General features: G+C 39.6%; 1 protein-coding gene across 3 annotated transcripts in view; it reads right to left on the bottom strand.

Moving 5' to 3' along the window:
* Nucleotides 1–17,324, bottom strand: part of LOC117419859 (sodium- and chloride-dependent GABA transporter 2-like) — a 127,376-nt gene that overhangs the window by 56,997 nt on the left and 53,055 nt on the right. For all 3 annotated transcript variants that reach the window (XM_058986477.1, XM_058986478.1, XM_058986479.1), the window contains 3 exons: nucleotides 3,651–3,785; nucleotides 2,142–2,282; nucleotides 575–662 (listed from right to left, as the gene is read on the bottom strand). In XM_058986477.1, coding sequence (XP_058842460.1) covers nucleotides 575–662; nucleotides 2,142–2,282; nucleotides 3,651–3,785 — 364 coding nt within the window. The remainder of the gene's footprint in view (nucleotides 1–574; nucleotides 663–2,141; nucleotides 2,283–3,650; nucleotides 3,786–17,324) is intronic.

Below are 17,324 nucleotides of genomic sequence, written 5' to 3' on the forward strand. Positions count from 1 at the left end.
AATTGTTTGAACTGTCGGAGGAGGAGGTGGAGCTAGACAGCGACTTAGATAATGACCTGTAACAGGGGAGATCTGTGCTGACTGTCTGGCGCATGCGTGGTACTGCAGGAAGGGGGCAGCAGCCTCATAGATCCGCCTGTCAGTCATGGCAGTGACACGGAGAGGTGGGGAAGAAAACTTTATTTTGGTCTAAAGCCCGCGATAGAACAGTGTTAAAATAATCCCATGATTTCTTTTTACTTCCTTTTGCAGAGATTCTTATCATTGCAGTTTCTGTTCATAACCTCTTGCGACCTCAGTTTCTTATAGAATCATTTTTATTTTGTGCAATATATTGTGCTGGGGTCGTAAAACGATAATTAAACCATGTTTGTTGGATATTTATGTTGATGTTCAGTAACAAATAATGATTTTGCTGGGGCTTCCTTGTGGCTGTTTATTTTCCAGTGTTTCTGTAGTGGCTACAGCCTATAGCAGAACAAGGTGTATTTACTGAAGTGAATACTCCAGACTGAGGAAATCCCAGTAAAGCAACCCACAAAACAAAAAATACAAAGAAACACACAAGACTTACTCCCAGAACTCTATGATGGGAGAGGTGGTGTTTGCTGGGGCTGTCCAGTTGTATGTTTCATTTCTCTTCTGAAACTCCACACAGGAACCTTGTAATCACAAACACACAACATATGAGACCATGCATTTTTAATACTGAGTTTGCATGTGTTTCCCTGTTCTAAAGCTAGGGGTGGTGGTGGTGGTGGTCGTCTGGGGACGGGGGATGGGGGGAGACAATGACTATATAAAGTAACGTATCATGAATAAGTATTTAACTGATAAGCAACTAGCATTTAAATGTTAAACAACAATCAATAGACATGGATTGGGAAAATATACCAATCTCAAAATTGTTCCAAAACTTACACAGCGTTTTTATTTATACTTTTTTTTTTAAACTAAACATCCTAATAAATGTACTTAACATATGGAATATGAGCATAGAATTGCATAACTATTGACCGTGTATTGCCGTTCTATTAAGACCAGTCAAAAAGGATATGCACCCCATTGCATATCTAAGGACAGTATAACAACAGGGAACTAACCTGCAATACCTGTGCAAGTGGATATCAATGAAATACTTATTTATGCCACTCAAGAAAAAGGGTTACTCCTTTTCCATACGCTTTCTATGGTACATTAAAAAAAGCATAGTAAATGGAAGTGAAAGCTTGCTAAACAACAAGACAATGCCCTGCTGTGATGGGGGTGTGGGTGCAGCCATTGAAATACGGGAACAGACCTGTGAGGTTTCTTTGCAAACTGCTCAGGTGTTCAATGTACTCACGGGCAGCACACACAAAAGAAAACAACCATGTCTGATACCAGCAATGGTAACAACCAGGTAAACATACACATGATCCAATACAAAACCCAAACAGAATACATTGACACAGCACAGCTGTAAAATACAAGGTGCTGTGAACACAGCAGTGCGCTGCTCCTACTATAAGGAAGTCCTGCAAACACACCTCAAACTCACTATGCTTTGCCAGTGCTATAAATCCCCAAAATAATCCCACTCTTATTCCTATTCAATAACAAATCGATCTCTGATCCTGGTACCGCACTCAGTAGTCACAAGATTTAAAACTTGGCTGCTCACCACACTAGTCGTTTTCCTTAACCCTAACCCTAACCCTGCCGTGACACGCTGACCAGCTGGTTAAGGAATCGCAGCCGACCAATTCAGCCATGCACCCTGTAAACAAACTCAGCTGGCAGCAGGTCACAGACGGAGCATCTGGCTGTCTCCTGCAAACACACACATGCACCTGAGAGGCCAGTGATTGGACACAATCCCTGCTACACCTGGCAAAATGTTAAATTCCCTGTTCCTGTAAATAGAGACATGATATTATTCTAATCTAATTATGACTGTATGTTTAAGCTTGAATATGTGACAACACAGAGCATTTCCTTAGACGTTCCACAAAACTGCATCTGTGATTACACCCTGTGGTCTGAAAACATCAGCTGGACACTGCATAGTCTACCAGGTCAGCATTATTCAATGTCCCCTATGTTATTTACTCAGACATCCAATTTTACTCTCCATCTATAAATATGAAGGTAAGAAGTACCTGTGTTCCAGGTGTTGTTGCAGGATGCCCAGGGCAGTTCCCAAGTAAATGAGTTGCTTAAGTAGAAAATTCCCCAGGCCAGCACGATAATGTAATAGAAGTTAAGCAGGGCGACAATCACCTGGGTGGCATAACCGATACCTGCAAAGGGAGGCAGGGAGAGAAGAGACTGCACTGTTAGTGTCAGCAACCCCATACAAAGACACATATAGCAGCTGCAGGAATTAGGGCTATCTGTTGAGTAAGGGATGTCAGTCTTGGACTTAGATTTAAGGGACACCTCACTGAGTATAAGGTGCTGCAATGCTGGTGCTTGTGGAGTGGCAGTCTCTCCAAAACGCAATTAATGAGCCGGATTGGGCGATAAACCAAGACCCCTGTCTACTTTGAAGGTATATAAATGATCCAAGGTCTTTTGAAGAGACACAGGTAGTCAAGATTCTGCTGGACTACATTCACCAATACCCCAGTTTATTATAATACAAGCCTTCAAATCTCTAAAAAAAAACATCCCATAAAAACAAGTGCTTGTTGATCCTGCATAAAAATGTCTTTCATTCCTAATCGCCCGGTCTAGATGAAACAATTCATCTTCATTTAAAAGTGCTTCTTCAGTTGCTTCAGCAGTGACTGGTCAGCCCAAAGCTGCCTCCTGCCTAATAATTGGGAGCAGACACATGCTAAAAAAGGAGAGCCCAGAGCTCCATTAGGTAGACCAGGAAGCTGGAGACAAGGAGGTTTTACTGCCAGAGAGAGCGAGAGAGAGAGGAGAGAGTGATATACAAGCGCTCCTGTATTTTAATTTAAAACCTCACCATGATAGTGACAGACTTGGGAGAGGAATTTTCTGTTTAATTTTTGTTTCATGACTTGTTTTTGTTTAACCTTTTTATTTTGGCTCGTTGAGTTGTATTTTTGTTGTCACTTTTGATTTATTAAAATAAGCCTGCAATTCTGAAGTTCGGAGTTTCCTTTCTGCCTCCTGACTACCTTAGAGACTTGGCCACTCCACTACAACTAGATTCTCCAAGCCAGGGCTGTCCAAAGTATGGCTCATAAAGCTCCACTATGTTGCTCTCTTGATCTAGATGTGAAAGGTGGACAGTGGGTAGTTTTTTGGTAAAAGCAATTCTAAATATTTTGTAAGTGTTTAATCAGAATAAAAATATATTGAAGCGTGTGTAATCCAGTTCATTTTTTTCTTTTTTTCTTTGGAATTTTTGTTTTTGTTTCTTATGGTTCTTTTTTAAAAGCTCTTTCAGCCAAAAAGACTGGGCTGGTCTGCTTAAAGCTATTTACTCTGAATCAGCAGTCAAGCAAAAAAAAAAACACCAGTTCTGAAATGAATAAGATTGTTAAAAGGCCCCTCATTTAAATGTTTTAGTTGTTAATTTCTGATTTGGTAACTTTATTATGTGCATTTTCCCTTTCTGAAAAAAATTCAAGTTGGAGCAAGGAGCTACAAGAATCTATACTTATTTGATACTGATATCCATAAGACTGAATTACCTTCAAAAAGAGGGCTGATTTTTCTCCATGACGTCACACCCCCTTCACTAGTGTACTGTCCCAGTGCCGTCTCCAGAAAGAACACAGGGATCCCACAGGTGAACAGGAAGATGAGGTAAGGGATGAAGAAGGCACCTGAATGAAATCAAAAATAAAACAGCTTGACCTTCATTATAACGTTACACACACACAGTTATGAGGGTTGGTTAAGTACTTTATACAGGTCTAAGTTACCTGTAATTCTAAACAAGTTTCTAAACATATCTCCTTATTAGTACAATATTTATTTTTGCAATTGATGTGCTGTGCATTGATCGTTGAGTATTTTATTATGAATATGTTGAACAATATGTTTATTGTGTAATGCAGTTTTGTTATATATGTTGTGACAAAGGGAAGGATAAAGGAAAAATGTATCCCCGAAGTTTAAATGGAGAAGTCAGGACATTTGTATTGTGCATGTGTTGTCTGTGTTAAGGCTGGGACCTGAATATAGACTGGAGGTGATAGGCAGGATTGTCTAAAAAGTGTAATTAGCTCTCCTGTACAGAGTTAGGTTTTGATTGTTTTTGTGTTGAACATGGCTACCCTCTGTGATATACAGATACCCCTCTGTGATATACAGGTACCCCTCTGTGATATACAGATACCCCTCTGTGATATACAGATACCCCTCTGTGATATACAGGTACCCCTCTGTGATATACAGATACCCCTCTGTGATATACAGATACCCCTCTGTGATATACAGGTACCCCTCTGTGATATACAGGTACCCCTCTGTGATATACAGGTACCCCTCTGTGATATACAGATATCCCTCTGTGATATACAGGTACCCCTCTGTGATATACAGGTACCCCTCTGTGATATACAGGTACCCCTCTGTGATATACAGGTACCCCTCTGTGATATACAGACACCCCTCTGTGATATACAGACACCCCTCTGTGATATACAGACACCCCTCTGTGATATACAGATACCCCTCTGTGATATACAGGTACCCCTCTGTGATATACAGGTACCCCTCTGTGATATACAGACACCCCTCTGTGATATACAGGTACCCCTCTGTGATATACAGGTACCCCTCTGTGATATACAGGTACCCCTCTGTGATATACAGATACCCCTCTGTGATATACAGGTACCCCTCTGTGATATACAGGTACCCCTCTGTGATATACAGGTACCCCTCTGTGATATACAGATACCCCTCTGTGATATACAGGTACCCCTCTGTGATATACAGATACCCCTCTGTGATATACAGGTACCCCTCTGTGATATACAGGTACCCCTCTGTGATATACAGATACCCCTCTGTGATATACAGGTACCCCTCTGTGATATACAGGTACCCCTCTGTGATATACAGATACCGTCCTGTTTAAACTGCTTTGTTGTTGTGTGGGGTGCTTTATTTACACTAGAAGACCATGATAAAGAAGTCAGGGACAAGAAAACGGTTTGCCACAATGTATACATCTATATTGAGGATGAAGAGTAATTGATACACAGATAACTCACTATTGCAATACATCACTACTTGGATAGTGCTGCTCTCTCTCAAATTCAGATTATCCTTATTGAGATTCCTGCTACATTCTTTCTTTTTCACAACAAAAATTAACATTTTCACCATCTTATTTCATGAAGAAAACGCCGTCTCTTTCTGCCAGCTAGAGAGCATATTTTTTCTCGGATCTCTGAAATTTCTTGAGTGGAGAATGAAATGGGTCTCTGATTCAATCTCTGCCTTGTATTTTGGGGTTTTTGATTCTGGTGAGGAAATTGGTCACTCTTTCTCTGTTATCCTGTTTACACTACCAATTTTTAAGCCAGTTTTGAGGCGGCTTAGGTCTCTTTTTTGTAGTGTAAACGCCGCCGTCCTAGGTCCAGCTGCAGTGACCTGCTCCAGGGGGGCCTCTGTGGTGGCTTTAGTCTGCTTTTTTCTCTACTGTGAATGCATCAGTCCCTGAGTCAGCTCATGTTTGCCATGAACACACGTGGGCAACATGGTGTAGTTGAGCCGGAACGGTTCTGGAACTTTCTTTTATAGGCAGAACCTTGACTTAAGAATTAACTTAAGAATCTTTATCAACTTGTTATGAAAATGCATATATAGTGCCCAACCGCTCCAATTTCAGTGCATGGGCACTGATGAAGCGATTTCTTTTCCATGGGCAAATCAAATTAGTCTTTTTGCACCATGCCAATGAATAGACACTAGGAACAAAAAAATTAGTGTCCGATTACCTACGTGCCACTTTTGATGCTACACGAATCAGAGCCCTTTTGGAAAAAACATATTTTTAATATATTGTAGAAAAGTATGATCCTTATATTTTTCATATATAGAAATTGGCCCCTTTTTTATATATTTAATATATGGTATATATTTAAAATATACAGTATTTTAGTCTGTAATCCATATATTTATTTTATATGTTGAAAATATATGGTGCACCATATATTTTCATTAGTCTGTAATCTATTTAAAATAAATCTATGGATTACAGACTAAAATTAAATTTTTGCAGAGTCAAGAGTTACACACATCTCCCAATTCTCGCACAATTGTCTGATTTAGTCAGTCTTCCTTGTGATGCAATGAAGAGAACATTAGGAACTTATATTACAAACTACAGTACTACTTTAAGAAGCTACCAATTTTTTTATATAAAAATGCTGACGAAAAAGACAGTAAAAGTGAATCTACAACTGTGGATATCAACACCGGTTTAGAGCTGCTTTGTATAGTGGTCAGTGCAGACTCAGGGATTGGAATGAACAACTGCCCTTGCAACTGGCTTAGTATGGCACTTTGTGTCATTGGGGGAATGAGGGGCTGGTGGGCTGGAATGTGTGTCTATAGTATGGCACGCTGTGTCATTGGGGGAACGAGGGGCCGGTGGGCTGGAATGTGTGTCTATAGTATGGCACTCTGTGTCATTGGGGGAACGAGGGGCCGGTGGGCTGGAATGTGTGTCTATAGTATGGCACTCTGTGTCATTGGGGGAACGAGGGGCCGGTGGGCTGGAATGTGTGTCTATAGTATGGCACTCTGTGTCATTGGGGGAACGAGGGGCCGGTGGGCTGGAATGTGTGTCTATAGTATGGCACTCTGTGTCATTGGGGGAATGAGGGGCCGGTGGGCTGGAATGTGTGTCTATAGTATGGCACTCTGTGTCATTGGGGGGATGAGGGGCCGGTGGGCTGGAATGTGTGTCTATAGTATGGCACTCTGTGTCATTGGGGGAATGAGGGGCCGGTGGGCTGGAATGTGTGTCTATAGTATGGCACTCTGTGTCATTGGGGGAATGAGGGGCCGGTGGGCTGGAATGTGTGTCTATAGTATGGCACTCTGTGTCACTGGGGGAATGAGGGGCCGGTGGGCTGGAATGTGTGTCTATAGTATGGCACTCTGTGTCATTGGGGGAATGAGGGGCCGGTGGGCTGGAATGTGTGTCTATAGTATGGCACTCTGTGTCACTGGGGGAATGAGGGGCCGGTGGGCTGGAATGTGTGTCTATAGAATGGCACTCTGTGTCATTGGGGGAATGAGGGGCCGGTGGGCTGGAATGTGTGTCTATAGTATGGCACTCTGTGTCACTGGGGGAATGAGGGGCCGGTGGGCTGGAATGTGTGTCTATAGTATGGCACTTAACATTTTAAATACTCGTGCTCATTACCCACATTATATCCCATGTACCAACTACAATACACCAACATTAACACACGCAACATACAACACAGAAATGCACACAGGGGCGGGGCACATTGCCACAGAATGTTTTCTCTATTTTACTCCAATCTACTTCTGTTAGTCTCTTTTGGGGTTTTAACTAGTACTTCAAATGAGACCATGTTGTGATCTGAGTTTGCCAATGGCTCTCTGACCTCTGTTTTAGTTATTTGTTTGTTACAGAGACTAGGGTGTGTGAACTATGCATCAGCTGCAGAGTCACTTACAATTACGTCTCACCCGAAAGACGGAGCACAAGGAGGTTAATTGACTTGCTCAGGGTCACACAATGAGTCAGTGGCTGAGGTGGACCTCCTGGTTACAAGCCCTTTTCTTTAACCACTGGACCACACAGCCTCCTATGACCACACAGCCTCAGTTATTCTGTCTTCATTATTTGAAAAGAATAAATCATGGCATGCCCCTCTTCTAGTTGGTGCCTTGACAAATCGCATTAGGAAGCAGTCATTTGCCATTTCTACCATTTTAATTTCAGCTGTCATGCTCCCCACCGGGTTTTCCCATTTTATATGGGGGAAGTTGAAATCCCCCATTACTATGCTCCTATGCTACATGCATTTCTAATGTCACTGTATAAAAGATTATTTTGCTCGGCATCTGAATTTGGCAGTCTATGCCCCTATTATTATGCCCTTTGAATTTTTGTCCATTACTCTGACCCATATTGATTCGCCATTGTTTTCTTCATCCAGATTTAACACCTGGGCATCAAGACTATTTCTTATGTATAGCACTACCCCTCCGCCTCTTCTGTCCTGCCTGTCTTTCCTATACAGTGTATACCCACTAATATTATATTTGTCTCCATCACTCTTGGATAACCAAGTTTCTGTAACACCTATCACATCGTAGTTACTTGTTAGTGCAGTAGTTTCAAGTTCTAAGATTTTGATTGTGAGACTTCTAGCATTTAGATAAATATATTTAATAGTTGTCTTACCTGAGTTGTTGCCCTTTTTTGATGTGGTCTCCCTTCTGTTTTTCTGTTGATTTCTCGCCCCTTCCTTTCTAGTTTAAATGCTTCTGAACCTCCTAGAGGATCCTTTCTCCTAGTAGATTGGTTCCCTTTTTATTTAAGTGCAGTCCATCCCACCTACAGTATATCGAAAGTCCTTGTTGTAGAATGTGGTCCAATGTTCAAGGAAGATGAAGCCCTCCTGTGTGCACCACGATTTCAGTAATGCATTTAGATTATTTATTTCCAGCTGTCCGTATGGTGCCGGCAGTATCCCAGGAAATACCACAGTTTTGGTCTTGTCTTTTAATTTCTTTCCTAGCTCTCTGAATTTGTTTTGCAGGGATCTTGGCCTGGCTCTTCCAATGTTGTTTGTACCAATGTGGACGACTACTAAGAGCCTGTTCGTTCTAAGAGCCTGTCCACGTTCTCAGTGATGTGCGTGACAAAGGCTCCTGGAAGGCAGCACACTGTTGTTGTAAGGGGGTCCTGACTTGCTGTGTTACTGTGTTTCTCAATATGGAGTCCCCGACAACCATGACCTAACTTTTTTTGCTGCCTGGCCATCACTGTTTATGGGGTCCTGGATGTTGTTCCTTTTGTTCTCTTGATGCTGGTTTTGATCATCTAAATCTTGAAGTGGGTCAAATCTTTTTGACGTTTTGATTTCTGGTGGTTGTGTTTGACTACATTTCTTTTTTCCGTTAAGGGTGCAAACTTCCAAGAATTTCGGGTTTGCCAGCTCCTCAAACTCTTGTTGCTCTGTCATTTCCTGCAGCTCCATTTCTAGCATAGTTACTAGTTTAAGGTAGTCCTGGATCGTGCTACACTTTACACACATTTGGTTTAGCTCTACTGGGTTTTCTCGGATTTCCCACATCATGCAGGTGTCACAGATTACTGGCTTGAAGGCCATGTTAATTAATTTATTATTATTATTATTATTATTATTATTATTATTATTATTATTATTATTTTGTAAGTTTAAGTTTAGTTTCTGCAGCTGTCAACCAGCTTTCAAACTGCTTCTAAACTGCTCTGCACTTTTCCAAGTACTTCTCCCAAGCTGTCACTGTTTGGACTACCTTGCTTTTGTGTGTGTGTGTGCCTGTGCGTGTTTTGTTAGCTCCGCCCCCTTGTCTCAAATGGCACCGAGTTTGAATGTGAAAGTAATCAGCTGGCAATTTATAAAACTAGTGTCTGGTTAATTTACTGGCCAGTAATGGTTTTTAGATGTGATTTAACAACACATATTGTTACAGAGAGATTGTATCTAACCAATTGTCAGAGGTATGCAAATGAGCTGGGACCACTTCTTAAGACATCAAAGGCATACACCATGCTTACGCCATCACGTTATGGCTATGGGGCAGGTTTTCCAAAATATCGAGATGTCAGGTTAAAAAAAAAGAAATTGCAAACACAGGTGCTAGCCGCGAGTGAGGGGTTAGGTTAGTGGCAGTGTATGCTTTTTGATAAAATTACATTTTTACATAGCTTGTATGCACACGCCTTCCTGAAAAAGAACTGTAACCACCAGAAATGCAATGTTTGTCACAGTTCATCACGATAGTTTACTTTTGGTTGTGAAGTAAAGAATCCTCTCATGTTAGCACACGTTTCCTTTGAACTGCACAAGAAGGTACAGAAGCCACTGGAGCGTCAGCAAGCTCCGGTTATTTTTCTCATAATATTATGTTTAAAACTTTCATTTGAATTACAAATAGAACAGAAAGAAAGCACCACACAGTTACATTAAATACAATTCATTGTTAAATGGCAGAAAATCGCCTATGCATTTATTTGTTACTGTATTCCCTCAGTTTGCAAGTGCCTGCACAATCCATTCCAATACAATACATACAATAATAATACATCTCGAATCTGCTTCTCATTTTATTTTAAACTAAAATAAATAAATACAGAAAAATCTTGCAATACAACACAATACTACTCTGTTTCATTGCAAAGTTGCATTAGAAAACGCTACATATTTCTTGCACTTTATTTGTAGTTACTAAAATACAACTTCTTGAACTAACTAACAATCCCGTTTGACATGAATATGTATTTTTCAGTACACAGCTATGGCCAAGTGTTTTACGGACACAACTATCTTGTACACAAATCTTTTACTTAACATCGAACTACATCAAACTACAAAATGGTATCGCAAAAGTCTACCGGAAGCCATAATAGTAGTATTTCATGTTTCGAAATGTCACATTTTTCAATTTTTGTCAGTTTTTTTGTTAAGTATTTATTAATTTCATTTTTTGGTGCTTATTTTGAGCTATTTTCAAGTTTTATATAAATCGTTTTTTATATACTGTATGAAATTATTGTTTTCTATTCATATTGTCACAGTATGTATAGTAACTCCACAGTACTTGCACTCTTCAATTGTACTTTATTTCCTTTGCTGTCTTCCACAACTAAATCATTATGGTCATAGGCATATCTTCTGGTGTTTTTATAATTTGTGTGCGTTATTGTACAAAATGTGCAAGGGAAGCTGTTCCTCATTGGTCAGTTCCCTAGTTGCCGCGCAACAAAATCGCAAAAATAGACACCAATTCTATTTGTTTTCACACTGCTTCAGTGTCGCCAATCGCATTGCAGGAAGTACGAATGGCTATTATCAAAAATACATGTTTTATTTTTTTTGTTGCCGAGCTATGACACATTTGCTTGTCGCATCGCGTCCGGTGTGTCGAGGCCTTAAGGTTAATTATGTTAATTATGATGCCGGTAAGGGTGAATTAACGGCACAATACAAATTTATGAATCAGACAATTAATATAATAATGAGAAAATTGGTCTCCAAGGACATGTTATTCTAACGTTGCAATTAGTGAAGTTTTTTGACAGTAAATGGCGTTTATGCATCACCCGATGAAATCCTGTCATGTTAAACACTATTACTGGCACGATGAAGGAGACAGTGGGGCAGTTTACAAGCAAAAACGGAAAAGCGTGACAACAGATCTCTCGCGCTTTTTTGGTCATGACAGTTCTGCTTCCACGTTTACATGAGAGTTTATTTTAGAAAGAGAATTTAGTCGTCCAAATGCAAACGACCTCATTAATAATAAAATAATGGGAGGGTTTATTTAAAAATCACCAAACGCGCTGAAAAGAGATGCTGCGCGATAAAGGATATCGTTCAAATAATGCACAGGGATTACATGAGGCTTTACGCGCTAGGCAGAGATGAAGAGAAGGTTACCCCCCATCTCTCTAGAATGCAAAAGTCTTGCAGTTAAAACGGTTCATGCTGCCAAGAAGAAAATAATAATAGTTATTACTATTATTGTTTAGAATTAGTTGTTCTAGAAATGGTAGAAGTAGCATGTGTACAAAAACCGACAGCACTCACCAATTCCCATTACTGCTTTTCTTATGCTTCTTAGTCTACTGATGTCCTTTCACACACCCATATATATTAGTCTTAGCCAACTGCGTAACTGTTAATGTGCTAAACAAAAGGATTATGCGTTGAATAATCACAAATATGCGTTAATGTGGAACAAATATATTAAAAACAACTCAGGATGTGTTGGTTTCAAACACAGGTACTTTGTTAAATATTAAAATTAATTATGCAGAAAATGTGGAAACTTACACAGATGCTGTTAATATAATAAATACATAATGTGTGTGTATTTGCTAATTAGTTATAAGGGTATATAAAATCATAGGCCTAATTACAACGTAGTTGCGACAAAAAATGATGGATGGAGAAGACGCAGACAAACATGTCTAGATTAAGTCTTGTATGGGAAGAACTCCTTCAGTCCCATGCAATGGGTTTGCAGGAAATGAATCGTATTGTGCGCAGAAATTCGGCATGCAACACAACCACCTCTTGGTGCTGTTGTTCAGCGTGGTCCAGCCTTTCCAAAAGGTGGCTGTATTGCCGATCTAGCCTGGCAGCGGTGCGTGCAATCAGACGGTACATCCTTCTCTACTCCAGGCGCATCAGACGATGCTCCTGGATCAGCAGCTACAGCAGCTACAGCAGCTACAGCGTTCAAACCAACTTTAATTTAAAGAAGAACAGTTGTGAATTGCTTCACAGCTTTTGTTTTACATGTGAATCCTAAGAATAATATGTGAAAAGCAAAACATATCGCATATGCGCACACACTTAGCCCGACATGCGTAAAATGGCTTGATATCCCCAACCATTTGTTTTTTCACAAATTATTATTAGGATTCCTATGTAAAACAGAAGCTGTGAAACAATTCACAACTGGTCTTCTTTAAATTAAAGTTGTTTTGAAAATGCTAGCTGCTGTGGTTGGGGATATCAAGCACTTTTAATTGACGCTGGGACGGTGGTGTGTATATGCGATATTTTATTGTATTCACAAATTATTCTTAGGCTTCACAGGTAAAACACAGACTGTGAAACAATTCACATTTGGCATCCTTTAAATTAAAGTTGGTTTGAGCGCTGTAGCTGCTGTGGTTGAGGAGATAAAGCCATTTTACGCGTGTCAGGTAGGCTGTGTGCGTATGTGCGGTATGTTATTATTTTCCAGAAATTATTCTTAGGATTCACATGTAAAACAGAGACTGTGAAACAATTCACAATTGGTCAATCTGGTGTTGCGTGCTGTCAGAAGGGGTGGAAGCTTGAAACCTCCTGCGGGAAAAAAGCTACATTATTCGTAGTATTATTATTAGGATAATAATGCTGGTCATAACAATCTAGTAGTTTTCATGCATCGTTCATAATACATGAATAAATAATGGTATAAATCAACATCTCTATATGCAATTTATATATAATTTAGCCGCGACATTCATCAGGAGAAGCGGATTGATAATAACGGATGGATGGATATCTAACTGATTTGTATTAGTAAGACTGGGATAAGGAAAATCTTACTTACGCTACAGAGGAGCACAGAAAGACCGAAACCCAGAGAAGAGCGTTCTTTTACATAGGGGAAGTGGAGGAGGTATCGTGTTATTTCATGAAAGTATATCGTTAAGTATTTTGCACGACTGTGGAGTTTGTTGCTATGGGACTAATGAGGCCAATTAGCGCGCACTTTACCGTGCTTTACCAAAGTGTAATGACACTTAAGTCACACACTTTTTTTGCCGTGCACTTTTGGAACGAGCACAATCATGCGTCATTTGCGTGTGACACGTCATGAATGCACTATAGTAGCGCGATTAAAACTTGCATGTAAACACCGCCAATGTTTTATGCATATGGGCATGACATATGTGCCTGTTCATATTCTTCATTTATGCTGCAGCAGGAGAAAAGGGTTTCTAAGACCTTCGTAGCTTTCCTTTTCTTTATTTATAAAAGACATCTTGTGACACTTCCCATGATTCCAATACAGACTGACAAGCAGGAAGATAACACTGATACAACAAGCCCGCAGAATATTTTATCAGACTTCCATACTCTAATACGTATCATTTTCATTTGAGTATTATTTTTTGTTAACCTAATTCTGCTTTTTTTAACCTAATAGTTCTGCCTTATAGGAACATGTATCTCTCTCAGGCCGTGATGCACCCATGTTAAAAATGAATGCAAAGTAGGACAATGATCACAATTGCACAATTCCTAGATAGGATTTGATACACTTGGAAAAAAATAAGAATGTGGCAACAGAGAAATGTATTTCTGCAAATATACCCTATGGTGGTTCTATTAAAGGTGATACAACTTCCATAGTAAATGTTTCATTTTCAGCCATCACTTGATGGTCATCTTTCCACAGGACTTTTGACAAACTTGCTTCTATTCATTCTGAGTACTACATGTACAGCTGGGGAAGTTAAACTGTATTAACCAGGAAAGACTTTTCAACAGAACACAGGCGATAGAGTAAAAATGATAAAATAAGATAGGTCAATCTGATGAAACTATACCCTGCTTGGATAAGCCACAGCTGGATTTTATTGGAGCATTTTATTATACTGGTGAATCACCCAGGATCGCATTAACCACCTATCCGTGGATATCCCAGGGTTACCCCTAAAGTATCTGAATCAAAGACAATTAATCAGTGCAATACAAATGCTCAAAATCCAGGGGTGACTTAACTCAGCTAGGTAGTTGACCATCAGCCTCAAAGTCAAGTAGACAAATGTTCCTTCATCAGTGTAAAATGACAGCATGTTTGTGCATATCCCCTATATACATAACATACATAAGAAATGCTTATCCAGTTCCTAGTAGCTGACTGGTCCCAAAACTTTCTAACTGTATCCTCTGGTCCTGGTTTCTGTGCTATGCATAAAGTATTGGCTAGGGTTAACTGTCAACTCCTTTTAAGATTTTAAAAACTTCTCCCCTAATTCTTCTTTATTTTAGGCTAAATAGATTCAGTTGGGATTAGTCTGGTTGCTCTTTGCTGGACTCTCTCTAAGGACACAGTGTCCCTTTTGTGTTGTGGAGACAAGAACTGAACACAGTATGGTCCCACCAGTCCCACCAGTGCATGATAGACCCTCATCAGAACCTACAGTGATTTGTACAATGCACTTCTGACAATTTAACCAAACCTGTTTTCTGTCTGACTGCTTCTTGTCTGGTTGCTGAAAGCAATAATTATATTACAGCACCAAGGCCTGGTCTAGTTCTATACCACCCATTTGGGATTTCAATCCTACATTTTTGTGACTTCCTGGGTTGCTGAAAACATGTTGGCTTTGTATTGTATGCACATTTTCCAAGCTTACTAATAATCCCCTGATCTCGGTGTGGTAAGGATGGCTGATGGGTGACGTTGTACCAGGAAATACAGAGACACAGTGCTGTGAGTGAACGTGCTGCTGCGCAGATTTATTGTAAATAAAAAAGGTTGAACAAAAGACAAACACTTATACAAAAGAAAACAGCACGATGGCCAAAAGAAACATATAAAACAAACAGTGAACAAACTCCACACAAGTATCGTGCTGGTCCTTCCAGCACGAGTAGCAATTGTTATATTTGATCTTAATTTCTCCCATCTCTCTCTCCCGCTCTCTCCTCTGAACACCCAACCCCAAGTGTGAGAACCATGACTCTTATGCAGCTGTGTCGGGACTTGATTGTTAATCATTCACTCTGGCCCCAGCACAGTCTGCATGTGAACTACTTGGTGCATTAATCGTGCCTAAATACAAATATACATTTGAAATCACCCAAACCATACAAAATAAACAAAATACACTCGGTCATTAATACAGATAAGACAAAATACAACTGAGTACATGACCCAAACTAGAAGTTTCTCCTTTTACAACGTACAGCCTCAAATTACAAATGTATTATTGACAGAAATGTGTCTACCAAATGTAGTCAATTATTTTGGTAATATAATCATTTTCACATGTTTGAGTTGCAAAAACACTTTTGTAAATTTTGGGTAAAAATCAGTGATAAGTATTGTATCAAGGGAACAAATGTAAACATTTTAGACTTACTAGTTTTTTTTTATTTATCCTCATTTTTAAGAATATGCATATCTTTATACCTAATGGTCACATGTTTTATGGCCAGTGAAGTTGTTTCCTTTCTGCTCATTTTGGCGTTACGTCACAGTTGTGAGAGACACAGAGACAAGCACACACACGCACACCTGACCGCCACAGTCTGGATAGGCTGACAGGGTTAAACTATAACTTATTACTGATTTAGCTGATTCAGCAGGTGACGCAATAAGCAGAATGCAGAATGTCTGGCCAGGTAATGCTAGTTCTTAGCTGGGGGGCTGGGGCGTTCGTTGCCTGTTGCTAGTTTCCGGGAGGTTTAAAATCTGGAAAAGCCAGGTAACTGTGTCCGGGGGAGAGGGCGAAAATGTGTTAGTCTGCTGAATTGTGCACCAGACCATGGTGGTTGTCAGCCAAATTTTTTCTTTCTCTTTATTTTTTTGGGTTTGACAATATTTACTTTACAATTTACTTTATAGCATTAATAACAAACATAGCTCTTTCATATTCTTTACTACGTTTCCAACCAGTTTTTTTTTTTGGTTTTTGTTGCTACTTTGGACTTTATTTAAATTGTTACAGATCCATTGAAGTTTCAAACATACTGGATTCCCAGCAGGATACAAACAGAAGGTTTCACAGCAGATTTCATGAAAGACAACTAGGTGAGACCAAAACCTTTTGTTTGTTTCCCAGCTACTGGGAGTACAAATGTTTGAATGACTGATACATTATTGTTGGAAATATTACTTGAGGTATATTGCAGACTGTGTTGTATGTATATCTTCATTTTTATTTTTGTTTTCTTTTTTCTTTTTTTTTACTAATCTGTGCAGTAAGCTTTGTAGTAAATACATACCATTAGTGTCTTTCTGTCCTGCCTTGAGGGCTGTTGTTTCTTTGAATTAATCAAAATACGTAGGTTATTTTTTTCTTTTTTTATATACATTTCTAGTACCTTATTGGCATTTGTCTTGTAGATGTGGTGAGGTGAGTCCAGCAGTATTTTTCTTTTGTGTATTACTAAAATACTGGTTACTGTATAGATCTGTGTTTGGTTTTTCATTGCCTATAAAAATTAATTTCAATCAACCCTGCTTGGTGAATTATGCTCCCGGTATCCTAGCAATGTTCTCATTACGCTGTATCCATTTACTTGCAGATTCCTGGATGTTTTGATGTTACATTTTTGAGTCAGTTTAAATTAAGTAAGTTGTTACAACATAAGCAATCTCGAGAACCGTACTTGAAAGCATTCTAATTAACCCAGCTCAAAGCGCCCACACTGAAGCACCGTTTCAGTCAGGCTTAATGTGTACAAACACTATTAAAATAGTTTGGTTACAGTTCCTTGCAGCGCAATGGACAGTGGAACTTAATACGACAGTATCCCACCATGCACTGTATTTTATGTTTATAACCCAGCAAATATGGAGCCCGTGCCCATTGAAGTGCTTCTTAGTTTGAACATTAGGGCACAAGGTGCATTTTATCA

The sequence above is a fragment of the Acipenser ruthenus genome, chromosome 14 (genome assembly GCF_902713425.1).
Source record: "Acipenser ruthenus chromosome 14, fAciRut3.2 maternal haplotype, whole genome shotgun sequence".
NCBI classification, from domain to species: Eukaryota; Metazoa; Chordata; class Actinopteri; order Acipenseriformes; family Acipenseridae; genus Acipenser; species Acipenser ruthenus.